A 16,052-nucleotide genomic window follows, 5' to 3' on the forward strand; every position below is an offset into this window, starting at 1 on the left:
TTGGTTGCCATCATCTCATAGGGTTTATGATGATTGTTAAACTAACAAGTGGTTGCCCAGGTGGCAGGACTTCCGAAAGCCTTGATAATCATCTAGTTCAAGTCCAGCAACCTGACCTAACGACCTGCTCAACCGCCTGTTCGACCGCCTTCGCTAATTTAGGCCCAAGTGCTCTAATCAAAACCACAGATTTTTCCATTTCCGCCAGATCAGATGAAGACCAACTATAAACGCCAGAAAACGCCGGTATTATGAGTGACATGAACCTCTTCCCCATCTGCAGCCGCCCTGTTAGAGAGCCACACTGTGAGGCTCAATTTACATCCTCAACAGAAGCCCCAATGTAGCAGAATCCTCTCAGCATTAAACGCCCCTAAATCAGCCCCGCCTTCTTCAACCTCCTCTTCAAATCCCCGGGCGTCTGCTGCATCGGATTCAGCTTCATATCCCTCGCCATAGCACCCACATCCTCCCCATGCCTCTCCACCAACCTCTCCAACCACTCCCTCTCCCTATCACTCTGATACCTCGGTTTCGCCACTACTTCTCTTCCCGCCTCCCTTTCCAACGCCTTGAGAACTTCGCTCTTCTCATACGTCTCCCCCGCTAGCCCGCCCCATTCCTCGTACTCCTTCTTCTCTGCTGATTCACCCTCATCTCCAGACTCGAGGTCGTTTAGCGGGTCATTCAAAGGGTTGGTATCCTTGATGATCCGGAGGATCTTTCCCGTCTCGGGGTCGCGCTCGACTTTTACCTCACGGACGCGGAGGGAGCCAGAGTTGGAGTAAGACTGCACGGCGAGGGGGTCTTGGACGTCGGTGCGGAGTTTGGATTTGTCGTTGGGGGCGGTGCCGCCTGTTGTTTTACCTAGCCTTGCGACGAGGCCGAAGCGGGTGTAGTTTTGGGAAAGGGTCTGTTTCTTGTCCCTGGTGACATGTAGAGTTAGCGAGTGAAATGGGGATATGTGGGAGAGAGAGGGGGAGACAAACCAGTTCTGGGCGATGATGCTGTTTCCTAGGGGGTTGAGAGCCTTCGTGCGGCGGTTGGGCATCTTCACTTTGGAGCGCGAGGAGCGCGCCTTGCGCTTTTGAAGTTCGCGACCCATTTTGGATTGTGGTGGGGTGGTCTGAGGGAGGGGTTAAGGTTGGTGATGGTGTTAATTGGTGCGGTGGTTGGCTGTGGTCGATTGCGCTGCTGCTGTCGCTGCGCTTGCCGTACCATGGCGGCCAAAAATTCTGGAGTTGAGACGATAAGAGCGATAAGATAAGATCTTTTTAGTGGGTTGGCTTCTTATCGATTGGGCTGGTTGCCTTCCTATCGCCGAATTCATAACGCCGATGACTCTCCTTCTCAGCCACGGCAGCTGCCACACTTGCTGCCAACTGAAGAGGCTGGCAAGCAATTCCTCTCCATGATTCAAAGACATGCAGATGCAAGATTGGACAATGCAATGTTCCTGTCTTCGCGTCCGTGACAACTTGGAACCGTTTCTGTTGACGATCTTCTTTCGAAGAGACCGTCATGTCTCCGTCTGAAGCTATAACACAGCTCTATTAAGCCTTCTTCACCGTTTCTTTTATTGATCCCCAGCCTCGCGTGACTGTCACATGCAAGCCTCGACGTCTGAAGACCAAGGTCACCTCTCTTTTCTTGGCAGGATGAGCTTGGCCTCAACAGCATCAACCCCTCTCACAAATCGCCCGACTGGATGAGAAAATCCCGCTTCGTCTCGTAGGAAACGAAGTGATACCCAAAAGCATACCAATACCGAAGACCACACACACTCACGGTTCGGATCTGGTAGGTGTCTCTGTCCATCAGAGCATCTCGGTGTCTAAACTTAGGTCGTCGAGCCGTTCGATGCTGCCCAACACCCATCGATATCTCGCAACCGCCCTCCCCCCACGCTCACGTTCACAAGCTCGTGAGGTAAGCAGGGAGAGATTTCTCTTCAGTTTTATCTGCCCAACATCCGAGCTTCAGGACTTGTCTCCTCAGCGGTAGCCGATGAGCTCGTCCGTCCGAACACAGACCACCACGGCAATCACGTCTTCCGCCAGATCTTGAATTGCCTTCCTGTTGCGGTATGGCCCGGTGTGATCGCGGGATGCCAACACCCCCTCCCCTTCCTTCTACGGAGCAGATGTTAGTCGCAACGCTACGGGAGGGTAAGACAACCTGCTTCTTGCTTGCAGCTTGCAGGACATGCTTGCACATCCCGTCTTTTTTGCTTTGCTGACTGTCGTTGGAAGTACCTCCAAGGTCAACAGCCAGAAAACAGGGACGTTTTGTCCCCCCTCTCTCTCTCTCCACCTCTTTTTCCCCAGATAAAGCAACCCAACCCTTCTCCCCCTCCCCTGTTGCTGGTCGTGTGTACACACAGGAAAGGAAACATGACCCCTGATGGGTACATTGTGTGTTTCCAACATATCCCGCAAGCCAGGTCCAGGGCCAAAAGATAGTAAAAAATGTTCCTATCTCTATATCGATGACAGCGCATATCTGCTATGATCCAGGTTCGGTTTAGCAAACCTGATGAGCTCACAATCAGTGGTGGTAGCGGTGATTGTGGGTGTGGTCGCGTGCAGCAAAGCAATGATGCAAGCCACCAAGCGGTAGCACACCACACCAAGTTTGTTCTTCTATCACGCCTCTGACCTTCTAGACGGGTTCTAGTCTTTCTAGAAGGTCGCTTCTATCAGATTTGGTTTTGCTGAGGTGGCCGATCAAATTCGATAGTGTTGTTGAACCCCCTCTTCCCCCCTCACCTTCACTTTGTGGCTTGCTTGGTGTGTGCTAGGTTCCCTTCTTCTTTTTGTTCTGTGCAGCTTCTAGCGGGGTTTTGATGGGGGTTGGTGGTGGTGGTGGTCTGGACAGATCAACAACATGATTTCTCTACTACTCTCACCGAATCAGTGGTGTTGAGGTAGGGTAGAGGAAGCGCGGTTAAAGAACGGGGTTTGTGTTGATCTATGGAGTTTGGGGTTGGGGAGTTCTCCACCGCAGATGAGGACAAACTGATAGAGTCTATACGGATACGGGATACCGAAAGTTGTCGGCGATTTTTTCTTTCTTCCCCTCTTCTGTTTTGCCTCCTTCGTCCCCTCTCTCGTCTGGAACTGGACCAGCCCCCCCGCCAGTTTGTGCTGGATGAAGGTGTGGCTTGACGCCTCCTCCTCTCCTCTTCATCGTTTCCCCTATCTCCATTATCCTCCCCGTCTTACAAACTTACATTGCCGCCAGCGAGCCGCCCCATGTACACAACACCCCTCTTGTGGTACAGTAGTTCCAAGTCCCTTCCCCCACGCAACTTTCCCCTTGAAGGTTAGAATCTCCGATTGGGCAGGTCCTTTGTGTATGTATGCACATTCTGACCCCTGACCTTGAGACGGCTACACGGCGAGCGGTCCTGTCCTCATCCTCACCACTACCACCCAACAGTTCCACAGCTGGGTCTTGCGTCTTGCTACAGCAGTGTACATCGAGAGAGCCACCAGTTGAGGGGGAAACAACACACACAGGCAAGGGTGAGGGGGTAAGCGAAGGCGGCATGGGGGAAAAAAAGAACACACTAACCGCGAAGCTTGTCGTTCCTTTGCGTTCCTTGTTGGCTACAACTTTGTTGATGGAGTCGATGGAGCCGTTTTGCATTTTCTGCAGTCACATCCAGATTGCGTGCTTTATCTCTCTGTCTCCATTGCCAGTTCTCCACTTGTTTGTCATGTTCAAGAAGAGGTTATCGTGAGAGACACTATAGCGACGGTCTGTTAAGCGCGGCTTTGTGCTCAAACCGGGTAAGCCACCTCGATTCACTCACCGAGACATTAGCTTCGAGAAGGTCTGCAACGGTAGGTTGGCAAGGACTAGAACGCGGGTTGTAACCAGCTGGCAGTAGTGATGTGATAGAGATACATTAGACTTGACGGGGGCAGGGGAAAGGGAGGGGGAACGTCGATCGGTTGAGGATGTACCTCTGAAGTATTCTTCTGGTGAGGTGGTAGATCTGATGTAACATGGGATACCCCGAATGTTTTGCTTACCCACCCGAGGAGGGGGTCAGCAAGCTGTGCGGATTGTGGGAGGGAGGAGAGGGAGAGTCCCGTCCGAGGCACAGACGAACCTGACACTTCCCAGGAAAGAACATATGCCGAGATGAGACTGTGGGCGTCTCTGGAGGGCTACCCGAGATGGGGACACACTCGCTAACACGGACAGTCACCCAGCTGAGAGAAGTGTGCATTGCCTACTGAGATGAGCATCTAATGCGGATATGGCACATGACACACCTCGCGTACAGCATGTATGAAGGCTCCTCACAAGACTCCATGTCCGTGCCATAGAGCTCTTCATAGGTAGTTGAACATCTGTCACCAGTGTTTTGCATGTGCTTATAGTTGGAAGAGTGTTGTGAATGTTTTGCAATGTTTTGTAAAAGTTTCAACAATTGTATCTGATAAAACATGTACCCATAGCTTTCTCCTCTTCCCCCCCGCCATCAAGAACCTGCTCTTGTTCCCAAAACCCTGACAGGTAAAGGTATAACCCCGGTAGCTAAATAGGTAGGTATATATAAAAAGTAAACAAAAAAAATGATATAATAAACAAAGAGATGTCGGTATGTGTGTTGTGTGTGTGTGTGTGTGTGTGTAATGTGCAGGTCACCATCATTGATGTACCTAGCTCACTGTTGCCATAAATCCAGGGCAACTAGGTAGGTATCCCCCCTTTCATATCATATCCGTCCCAATCCATATCAACATCAAAACATAATCCACTCCACCTCCTGATTCCCCCCAATACACTTGATCCAATTAAACGGCCCGCCCCTCTGTTGCTGCCCCGCCGTGCTCGGCCTCATCCTGTTGTACTCATCCTTGACTTGCACCCCCTCCCCAGCCCAGAGCCGCTCAAGCACTTCCAACGCGGCAAGGTTGTTCATGTACCCGCTCCGGTTCATAATCTCCCTGCACTTGGACCGGACAATATTCTGCTGCAGCTCATTGACGCACTCGCTTCCCGCAACAAAAAGCGGCCAGAGGAGAAACTTCTCCGCGGAGGAACCCGCTTCGAGGCTGGTGGCGTAGTAGACCACCTGGGAGACCAAGTTGCGGAAGTTGTTGTGGGTGGAGGAAGAGTGAGGGCTGGCAAGACGCTCGGTGTACAAGAGCGCGGCATACCGGAAGGCTTCGGAGAGGGAGTTGAGATCCCGGATCTGAGTCGCGGTCGGGGGTGGGGTGGTGCCATTGACCCCAGCGCCAACTCCCATTCCTACTCCTGGGGATGTGGGAGAGGAAGAGAGGGATGGAAGCGGGAGCGGCGGGCCGGTGAGCGAGGCCCGGACGCGGTTGGAGTCGAATTCCCAGGTTTGGAGGGCGATGCGGGCCTCTTTCCACTCACGCCAGAAGGCGCTACGGTGGTCATCGTAGGCGGAGGAGGGTGATTGCATCGAGTTGGCGCCGAGATGGTCATTGTCGTCGAGGGTGGAGCCAAACCCGTTGCCGTCGAAGCGGACGCTGCTGTTGATGGGGTGGGGAAGGCCGCCAAAGAGGCTGTGGTGGTGGTCGGGGCCGCTGAGGAGGGGAGATGACTTGAATGGCGCACCGAGCGGGGAGACGGAACGCGAGGTATCATTTGCCCGGGGGAGTGGCGAGGAGGCGAGGAGGTTTTGGACTGGCCGCTGCTGAGAAAGCAGGTTAAGTCGGCCAAGTTTGATAATGGTCCTGAAGAGCTCGCGGTCGCAGCCGACGAGGTTCTCAGCTCCGGGTGGGAGGAGCTGTGCATCAGGGAGAACACCGTAAAAGCTCGTGTTGAGCTGGGCTTCTCTGTCGTTAACACTGGCGGAGATGGCATCAAAGTATGTGAAGAGCGCCTCCATCCAGGCCGAGTCTCTTGATGGTGGGTAAGGAGACATCCGGCGCATGCCCAGAATCTTCTTGACTCCGGCAAACTGTGTGTGAAACTTGGCAACCCCTGACTCGGCCATTCTGTAGTGGCAGAGCAACAAGATGGTGGCCAAAACGGAGTCCTGTGTTGACTTTTCTGCGTCGTTGAGCTGCTCGTCAAGTAACCGTACTGCCAAGTTTCTGTGTTGGTATTCTTCAGTCAATGACTGATCTTGCCCATCCGAGGGGCTCTCCACGGGACTCTTCTCTCTCATGTCGAAACTGTGTTGACCGAGACTGAGTTTGCGCTTCATCCTGAGGTTGCAGGCGGCCAGCGCGCAGATGGCGTGCTGCAAGCTCCGGCTGTTGTTGGCAAGGCCAAGAATATGCTCTCGGAAGGGGTTGTTGGGGCCATCGATAAACACCATGCTAGGGCACATGGACTTCTCGTAGTAGTCGATGAAGAATGGCATCTTGGTGGCGAGATCTGGGCTCATCTGCAAGACGGGTGATGGTGACTGTGAAGGATATGAGTTCGCCCAGGGGGCTTGGGTCTTTTCATTAACGCTGCAGGAGAGCGAATCCTCATCCGCGTTCGAGGGGGCCCAGAAAGAGCCGTGGTGAGACTGGACACTGCTTCCGTACGTGTCCAAGTCAGGTGTGCCAGGAGCTTTTGCGTCTTGAGGTCAGCGTATGTGATACGGTTGTTGTGGGTAACAAAACTCACCCATGACGTCGCATTCATGTGGGAGCTTGCGACTGAGCTGGGCTTCCAAGGACTCTACATGAGACATGTGAGATTGAAGACTCGAAGCGGGTTCTGATGGACCATATACGAGGCTGGGGCAAGAGGTTGGTGCCCGGGGCTGCTCAATCATGATGCCACCTGTTGGGCTCTGTGGAACGGGCGACCCGTGATTGTGGAATCCGTCGTAGACAATAGGGCTGTGGATGTATTGCGGCACGTCCTCTCTCGGAAACGAGTGAGCAATGGGAGACATGTAGTCAACCTCGCTCATGGTGTCCAGGGGAGTGTGGATCATTTCCCGGTGCATCATCATGTCACCAGGAGTCGACACAGGAATGTGAAGATTGCGTGGAGGAAACCTCGGACCATCTACTGGGGGCATGCTAGACGAGAAGGGAATGTGAGTCCATCCCGGCGGCGCGGATTCGGTAGGAGACATGTGCGACATGTCGTAAGGGTGGTGGTGAAAAGGAGGTATGGTGATAGAGGGGCTCCGCCCGTGGCCCATTTCAAGGTCGCCGCGAACTGCCCGCTCATCCTGCTCGGTTGGCCACTGACCGTTCGAAGTGACGGAGGTCGTCCGAGAGCGTGTCGTGATCGTTGGTGACTTGATGCTGGAAAGGCTCGTCTTGGCTTGGTTGACTGGTGGTGCCTTTGCAATGGGCAGCGACAACCCGCGAAGCTTGCCCCGACTGGCCACGCCAACACCCCATGTGAGCTGCGTCTTGTAGCCAGAGCACTCGTTACCAATCTCCAAGCACTGCGAGCAATACGGTCTCCTCCGATCACACTTCACATTCCGCTTGGCGCAAGTAAAGCAGTCATCTGCGGCCCCGCCGGCGGGGGCTCTTCTTCTGCGCTTTCTGGCCGAGGCAGCATCCTTCGCTGCTCCTGCCGACGGCGTGTTGATTGGTGCAGTCATGATATCTGATGATGATGGTGGTTGTAGTGGTGTTGATCCGTTCAAAGTTTCCACCGCCGGTTAAAGTAATAAGTCTCGATGTAGTTGCTGGTAAGGCCAATTCCGAATTCCCGGGAAGTCTCGTGCAGATCCGCACAGCAGGGCAACCGACAGAAGGCCTTGTGAAGAGGCAAGTGTTATTGAACACAAGGTGTGGCCCTCGAGAGACAGCGGATGCTGGCTGGAGTGGGTGAACGGGTATTAATATGGCAAGACTCGGGGCACATAGCACGCTGCGTGGGAGAGACACTGGAGCCTGTGTATGTCTCGCAGCCGAGAGGGAGGTTGAACCTGGAAGCTGGGAATAATCAAGATGAGATGGGATGAAGTGGGATGGGATGGGATGGGATGAGAAATGAATCAGATTGGGAAAGAGGGCAACATATGAGAGCAAGGCAAGGCCACGAGCCGTGTGTGTGGTAGGGTGTTCTGTTTTATTAAACAGCAGCTCCCAAGCACCTCAGCACTTCCACCGAGGCACCAAGCAGCAAGAAAGAGACACACGGTCTGCATGCAGCCCCATCCCATGCCCGGCAACCTGACCCCCCCCTCCCTCCCCTCCCCCTACTGCTACCACCCTCCCCCCAGTCCCCCCGTGCAGCGCGCCAACGCCCCCTTCCCACAGGTACCACCCAAGTACCTCCGTACCGACCAGGGCCCAAGGGAGGATCGGTCGGAGGAGCGGACGAGGTTCTGGAGTGGGTGCAACGGCCGCGAGCTGGGGGCAGCGACGAGTTACAACAGGTGACGGGCGGGAGTTAGAGTCTAGTCAGTGGAGAGGGCCAAGGAAGACCCCATTACGTCCCACATTCTCTCTTTCACCTGTCCACCATATCCATCCACTCGTCCATGATAGACCCCAGTCGAATACTCAGGTGAGACAGTGGTGATTTTCGGAATAAAAAGACGGTTAAGATGGTTGTTGGGCTGCCATTGGAGGGGGGAGAGCATCGAGGATTGAGAGTGAGATGGGCAAGTTAGCCTGAGGGACTATGGCCAGTGAAGTGTAATTATTCCGACTGAAAGGGAGACCGAACCCAGATCCCAAAGGCTTCAAAATTGGCCAACCGGCAAGAGCTGAAGAATGTCTCGGAGATACCGCAAATGCTCCGTGCCCTGACGGTCTGTTTCAAGCTCTATCTCTCTCTGGAGTCTCTCTGTCACCGCTCTCTCGTTACAAGAGTTGTGAAATTCATGGCGTTTGGGGCGCTAAAGAATCCCTTGGTCAACCGAAAGAGCTTGTGTTTGGCGACTGCGACGTACACAACAGATTCAAGAGTGCTGTCGCCGTCACTGCGAATGCGAGAATTTGGAGCGAGGTTGGCGTTAACAGGTCCCCTGTAGAGATACCCCAGCGCCAGCGGGGCAGCGCGGGGGTTTGTGGCTGACCCTGCCGCCCCGTCCGTTTACACATGTAGTGCCCCGCCATCTGCCACAGTTTTCACTGATATCTTGAACTTTCAGCAACTTGAACCGGATCAACCTAGTTCGTACTTACTAACACTTCACATTCGGCGCTTTTACTTTCTTACAGCTGGCCGGACGATATCTCTTGTTATCACAAACGCCAACTCGAAGCATGAGGCTCCATAAAATCAAAATCACGGCAAAACGGGCCTCTCAATGCCAGGAGGTCCCGCTCTGGCTGGACTGACCCCCATCTGACAACGGCGTCGTCCGCTTTGAGCAAAACCGCCTGCCAGTCGGTTATCATCAGATTGTGACCCTGTGCCGGTACCTTATTGCGAGCCAGGCCCGTATTCCACATCAACGAAGCGACCGTCCCGTATCTGAGACCGCATTGACGACGCTATCCGACCCGATGACGCCAAAGGGAAGATGCAATATACATTTGATAGTCCCTCGTCAGCCTCAAGCCCACGAAAGCAGCCACGATATCGACAGCCATGTGAGACATTTTCCTCTCGCAATGCAACAAGCAATGGCAGCAAGCACACGATGCATTGCATTGAAGCTATTGCGCAGGAATGGGAGTCCTTTCAACATGCGTTGGGTTTCCCCATCACCGAGCTAGTGACAGCATTTAATATATTCGGCCAGTCATTGTCTGGTTACTGGGTTCAGCAAACACTGACGACATGCAGCACCAGTCGTGGTCTCTGCCTTCTTCAGGAATCTCGTGAGACCTTCCTGGTCTCGGTGGGAGGGTACTTCATTACAGGACATCAGAAACGACTAAAATAGTCTGATAAGGAAACATGTTTTCCGCAGATGGTGTTGCCAACTTGTCATGTCATGTCATGGTCAGAACAAGACCATTATGCTGCATGATGCTGATCACGACCAGCTTGCTCAGGCACGCCCGGCGCCCAAGACGAATCAGCCACCGCCGAAAGCCTTCTGTGCAGGCTTCTAGAGACCTTCCACACTAGGCCTCAGAGATGCTAGTGGCGGAGGCTCCCTTATCAGCACACTTGCTGTCGGCCATGCCCGAATAATCCCCCGAGCAGTTCATATCAACAGGCGGGCAGCAATATCTCGGATGGTGGGCCTTGAAAACCACACCGAGGCTTTGAGGTTTATTATTAAACGACATAAGGCGAAACATGATCGCCAAGGGTAAGGGTTCGTGGGTTCTGAGCCGAGAAACGGAGTTCATCAGAGCCGCCTTCACGCCCTGTCGTCCAGGGGTCAATAACGGAGACCAGACCAGGGCGAAACTGACGCCAGAAGCCACAATGCACGACATCGTCTCGATGACGAGATTCGCTTGTGATTTCTTGATGGAGCTGTTGGCAGTCTGAGCTCGAGGTATTTTTTCGCCCGTCGAGGACACGGTCTCATGGACTCTTCGCGCAGTTTTCCCCTTCGCAGTTGGTACTTTTGCCACATACAAGTTCTCACTCATCATGGAAGACGACATATACGTACGTTGCCTTGATTCGCTGCGCCAAGCACCGCCACGGCTCGCCGCTGACGAAGGAAAGACATGCATCTTACAGGCCCAAGATGAGCAACACTGGATCTTTCCAGACCAGGACAACACTTCCGTCGACACCACAATAGAGAATAAGCAATGTCGGCAAGTCAGAGGCCACGGCACGGCTTGACAGCGCTTCCGTTCTCGCCAAGGAAAGGGGTTCGGGAGGGACTGTCAGGGGATCAGCTTTTAAACGACCACACTTGAGATGGACTTCATACAAACTCGTTTGTGGTGTATCGAGCAAGTGGTTCATGCGCTAGCTTGGGGACTAGGTCAGTCGTTACCCCTGTACCCTGACCTCTCTAACTATCCCCTCTTTTCGTTGTCAACCCAACTCGGATATATGGCATGTGAGCTCGCTACACCTTGAACTTAGCACTATTCCTATCCGTGTGGTCATCGTCAATAACTCGTCGACATGCAGCGATATCACCAGAGCCAGGTCATTGCGCTCCGTTGAAGCGGTCCAGACCAGCGCCACAGCAAGGGCCTGAAGTAAACCTCAAACCCCTCATCATCACAGCGCACACGGCGATATTTGGTGGGGGTCACGTTCGAGTGGTCGCCGACTTCCACTGCATGCAAGAGCCACCAGAAAACAAGTCGCTGGCTGACAACAAGACACTCCAACCTGCGGATGCAGCCGGACGAAAACGGCGTCCTTCTCAACGTTCGCTCGAGGCTTGCGAGGCTCTTGTTCGGACACTAAAAGATGGTAGCGTCTTGTCCACCGCCAGACCAAGCAACGACAAGTCACGCGCTGGCAAAGCAGCCAAGCGGTAGCAAGAGACGGCGATACAGCCACCTGCATTTGGCTGCCAGCGCTAGAAGCCAGAAAGAAACATGCATCGAAGCTTCTATCTCATCACAACTTGCGCCCCACAATTCCCTTTTCCCCCCATCCTTCCTCGTTGCGAAAATGCCATTGCGTTTGTGGACGAAACAGCGGCTTCTGAACCTGCAATTTGGGCAGAAACGTCTTGGCTATCGGCGCGCTGGACGGCTACACACTTTAGTACCTTACGCTATACTTGCCTGTTTCTCGTTGCTCGTCTTCACATGCTGATCACCAGATTCCGTTCTCTGGTCCTGTTCGTGATTGTCGATCCCAAGCACCAGCAAGGCGGAAGCGATTAATAGTATCGTGGCATCTCCCGCCGGGCTGGCAGATCGACACTGCGAGGTGTTTCTCAGCTGAGGTGCAAGCAGCGGGTGATAGGCTGAAGCCTTGTGTGAGAGGTGTCGCGAAACTTGATCAACCTCAAGAGAGGGTTCACCAATCACCATTCACCAAATGCAGGCTCTTTGTGAGATGTCGAGGGCAGACGGGATTGACCGCCATAATTGGAGTTCCCCTCACTTGTCTGGCCTTGCGAGCTACACCGCTTCAGGGCAATGACCGAGGCCCTTGCTGCACGACTGATTGGTCTGTCGGGTTGGGAGCAACTGGGCGGCGGCGGCGGGTTTTGAGTGCAGTGAGAGGGTGAGAGACGGGAGTCGGGGATCCGGATCTCAGAGTTGTGGTGAACCAAGAGATGTGGCTGAGAAAACGGCCCTTTTCTTCCCACGGTCGGCTTGCGGCCCTGGCGGCTTGGCCCTGGCGGACCGGCACTCTTGGGGCAGCACACGTCTTTACGTAGCCTCGGCAGTCTGGCGTCACTCAGCTGCGGTTGTTTGCTGACAAGCACAAAGCTGAAGACAGTCAAAGCCTCCGAGGCGCCGCTTTGTCGCCTTACTTTTGATATTATAATACTCTGATATAGGCAGAATGTTTGACGTTGTTCGGAGATTTGTGCTGGGCAGGAAAACTGAGGGAAACAATCCCGACGAGACGGACCTACTCGGCGTCACGCTTTCCATAAATTTGTCAGCCTGTCTGTCAGCTCGGGGACCCTTTCCACATATTAATTGGCAAGGTTCGTTGAAGTCATCGAAGAGAAAGGTCCTACCCTGCCTGGGGGAATCCTTCCTGAGATATGCCAACATCTGGTTCAGCAGCTGTCAGTTTGACGCAGGGCATCGCGATCTCTCTCTCTCTTATTCATCAGCAGCAAATTATCTTTAAGCTTTTTGTTTCTTTTCTCTTGCAGCACACACTGCGACCGTTTGAAAAGCACACCCACTGTTCTGCGCTGCGGATGGAACGTTGCAATCTTTTGCACTATTCCCTGATGGGTTAAGCGTCGATTGCTTGGTTAAGCGGAGCTGGGACTAGGGCTGGTTTTCTTTTCCCCCGCGGCTTGGCCTTGTTTTGTCTAAACCCTTTCCGTCACCGAGACACACGATTTTGGTTTCTCTCTCCACCAGAGAGAAAAAGGTATCGGGATGTACCTCGGGCATGTCACTCTGTTTCCTTTGGTTGTTGGCTAGTGAGTGGTGTTGGTCAGTTTTTACGAAAGCGAGACGCCGTTGGGAAAACTAAATTGGCGCCGGGCTGCGATGATGGAATGACGAGATGGGGAACGCTGATTTGGCTATCTGATGAAAGTGCCATCTTTTTTCGTTGTCCATGACTCGGACTTGAGGAAAGCCCAATCTGTTCCTAACGTCAGAGGAGGGCAACGGGAAAGCCACAACGGGAGCTCCCCACTGCATAGTTCACGCGCGTTGTCGCCACAGGCACCACCTAGAGAGAACCAAGCGTTCATCCCGTCCCTGCGTTGTGTGCGCTGCTGTTGGTGTCATATCCATACATAGAACAGAGCTGGGACGACTCTGTACACTCCTATAATTCGTCCAAGCCCCTGGGGTTATCGCCGATGATCGTTTGCCACGATGAGGAATATCTCCGTTTTTTTTCTTCTGGTTGGGTGGTGTGTGTAATAGGTACCTACCCTCCGAATGTGCGAGTCTTCTCCTATCATTGCCCTCCCCGCCCCCCTCCTCATCATTCTTGAGAAGAGGTGAGGGGAGAGTAGCATCTCGAAGGGAAAAAAAGCGGATATACGCGGGGCAAAAAAGTTCGGAGAGGGCAGTGATGTTCAAAAGTACCCGGGGGGGCGGAACGACTTGCGCGTTTGTCTCTGATGAGGAGGGTTGGGGATTATGGGGCGGCGACTAGGGACAATGGGGCCCAGTGAGAATGTCTCTCCTTACTTTGCTTGGCCTTCTGTTACCTAGTTGTTCGGATCGAACCTAATCAGATTTGGGGTACATGTCTAGAGACACATTGAGGTTGGAGACTTGACCGAATCGAGGGGTAGGGTAGATGCGGTCGGAGACGGACGGAGGAATGGTTGGAGAGAGGTTTGTAGGGGTTGTGAGGGGGGGCATCACGAGATGTAAGTTGTGATGGGGACGTAGGACCCTGGTGTTGACGAGTGCTTGGACGTTGAGGTCATCATCATTAGTCAAAAGTTCTTCAGGGGACAGCAGGTCAGTACTATCCTTCTGCCCTCGGATGTCTACCGCCTTCCGGTGACCGCGCGGTCGGAACTTTGTTCTCTGGCTACCAACGGACGGGATGGGTACTGGCGAGCCCATTCCCTTCTGCTTGGGGCCGCCGGTAGCTAAGTAAGGTCGGTATGCAGTCAGGTTTTCTTTTTTCTGAAAATAGCATCACTAGCCTTACAGAGGTTGGGACATCGTGTGCGTGTCCTACACGAGCCGTTATGACGCCGGCACGAGGCGGTATTTCGTGTTTGTTTGATGGATGGTAATGAGGCAGGCGCGGTGAGGCAGGGTCAGTTAATATCAGCCCGTGTGATTCTCTTTTTGCTTGTTCTGTCGGGGGGGGGTTTTTTTTTTTTATCCTATCACTCTTCTTCTTCTTCTGCTTCTACGCAATGTTCTACTGCCTTCCTTTCTTGATCTCGACACACAATTGGGCCCAACCACCAGGATAGAGAGTGGGGGGAGGGGGGCATATGTTGAGATGGGGTGGTGTTGGGAACGTGACTACCTTGCCAGTCTGCCGTGACAGAATCCGACAGGACGAATGCACAAGAGGGAAAAATAAATGAAGAGAGAAGAACCAAGAGGTGGAATGGGTGAGCGGGAAGTGGAGGAGAGGAGGCACTGCCCAGCGGTTTATATTACTCGTGCATGAGGAGTCTTGGAGGGATGACACTCTGCCTTGGGAGGCCTGGGTGACCTTGCCTTTCTCACTGCGCGCACGGCGGCTGTCATGGGCTTGGGCTTGGGGGGTGATGCTGTCGATTACTTTCCTTGAAGAGGATGGTCAACCTTGGGTTTGGCACTATACAGGACATGGCCATGTGTTGGTCTGCTGAGTTCCGAGCACTTCCGATCGAAGGGATGCGAAGGGATCATAATCACAGCAACAAGTGTGCTGTGATTGTACAATGGTGGTGGGAAACTCATTTATTCCAGCTTATGTCTGCTATTCCTTCCCAGGTTTTTTCTTCTGCTTTGTTGGGCAATATATCTCTTTCCTGCGTCGCTGTGTTGCTTTCCGACTGGACAAGACATGTCACGGACGGGACTTGTCACACGTGGGACTTTTATATTAAAGAGCAAAAGGAACTGCTGGTTTGGGATAGCTTTCTCATGTCTTGGTTGCTGTCTTTACCTGGTTTCCTTCTTGATGTTGGCAAGGGTCTGTTCCCAAAGAGAAAGGTGGCATTGTGTTTGATGCTTCTTTTCTGTTGTTCTGTTGCTTTTCGGGGAGGAAGAGTGTTGCTTCTATCACGCACCGCGCATGCAGCGGAAGCATAGAGGAGGGTTCTAATAATATGTTCATGTATCGGCTCGGTATTGCTTGTGGATCAAGGACCCTTGATGGCATCATGACGAAGAGATCATGCTGCGATTGGCGAGTGCCCAAAAGAAATGCCCAGGAGAACAATCCGGGTACTTGGGACTGTGGATTATCACAAGGAAACCGTTTTGATGACGTTTCTGACGCATGTATGGAGCTTGATACATTAATCTTGATGGCTCAGCGTGATAGGCGGTCACGAGCGTTTTTGTAGATAACGTAGATTAAAGAAGACTTGTTGAGTAAGATGCTAGGAGTAAGATGAGATAAGCCCATTTCGTGGGTTGGTTTGCTCATCGGGGCGGTTGTGCTCCAACCATTAGTCTGGAAGAATAGGGGCTGTCAGGGGCCTCAGGGGAGGTTGATCAACACGTAGGGTAGATAAACAAAGACAGTACTTTCTCTGCTTCGGCTCCAAATGGACTAGTGATACTCTAGCGTTCAAATGCTATATTAAATAGCTGGAGAGTCTCTTACAGAAGAAGTCTCTTTGACACGTTTTTTAGTCAATTTTACGGTACCTCGTGTTGTGGTCTCTTGTCGGTCTAACAGTGAAACGGTACCATAATAGGCTTTGGCCCATATTCATTAGCATCTCGCAAGAATGAGATACTGCCATTGCATTCTCGATGATGGTATGAATCCCAGCTTGGAGATCTGTCGGTGATAGAAAATGGCTACCGAGGAATGCTGGCCACTCACATGGTACAGCATGAGATATTTGTAAAGTTTGTTTGCCTTCACGCTTTCATAGGTATGAAATGGTTCTTAACAATGGTAACGTGTACAGCAAGGAA

At 52.9% G+C, this 16,052-nt stretch overlaps 3 protein-coding genes across 3 annotated transcripts; 1 reads left to right on the forward strand and 2 right to left on the reverse strand.

Annotated features, from left to right (window-relative positions):
- Positions 1-7: 7 nt before the first annotated feature.
- Positions 8-1,532, reverse strand: nop16 (Ribosome biogenesis protein Nop16). The gene is made up of 2 exons (XM_062909900.1): positions 990-1,532; positions 8-926 (listed from the first exon to the last, which is right to left on the reverse strand). The coding sequence occupies exons 1-2, from the start codon at positions 1,103-1,105 to the stop codon at positions 374-376; spliced, it is 669 nt and encodes a 222-aa protein (XP_062768742.1). The 5' UTR covers positions 1,106-1,532; the 3' UTR covers positions 8-373.
- Positions 1,533-4,351: 2,819 nt separating this feature from the next.
- QC763_208520 (uncharacterized protein) lies at positions 4,352-8,070 on the reverse strand. The gene is made up of 2 exons (XM_062909901.1): positions 6,610-8,070; positions 4,352-6,552 (listed from the first exon to the last, which is right to left on the reverse strand). Exons 1-2 carry the CDS (start codon positions 7,550-7,552, stop codon positions 4,760-4,762), a joined length of 2,736 nt encoding a protein of 911 aa, XP_062768743.1. The 5' UTR covers positions 7,553-8,070; the 3' UTR covers positions 4,352-4,759.
- A 47-nt stretch (positions 8,071-8,117) lies between these two features.
- On the forward strand, positions 8,118-15,595 carry QC763_0039040 (uncharacterized protein; the record flags this gene model as incomplete). The annotated part of the gene is made up of 5 exons (XM_062905604.1): positions 8,118-8,335; positions 9,697-10,097; positions 10,152-10,479; positions 10,540-10,807; positions 10,960-15,595. The coding sequence occupies 2 exons, from the start codon at positions 8,118-8,120 to the stop codon at positions 9,794-9,796; spliced, it is 318 nt and encodes a 105-aa protein (XP_062768744.1). The 3' UTR covers positions 9,797-10,097; positions 10,152-10,479; positions 10,540-10,807; positions 10,960-15,595.
- Positions 15,596-16,052: the final 457 nt, after the last annotated feature.

Source organism: Podospora pseudopauciseta (genome assembly GCF_035222475.1).
Source record: "Podospora pseudopauciseta strain CBS 411.78 chromosome 2 map unlocalized CBS411.78m_2, whole genome shotgun sequence".
NCBI classification, from domain to species: Eukaryota; Fungi; Ascomycota; class Sordariomycetes; order Sordariales; family Podosporaceae; genus Podospora; species Podospora pseudopauciseta.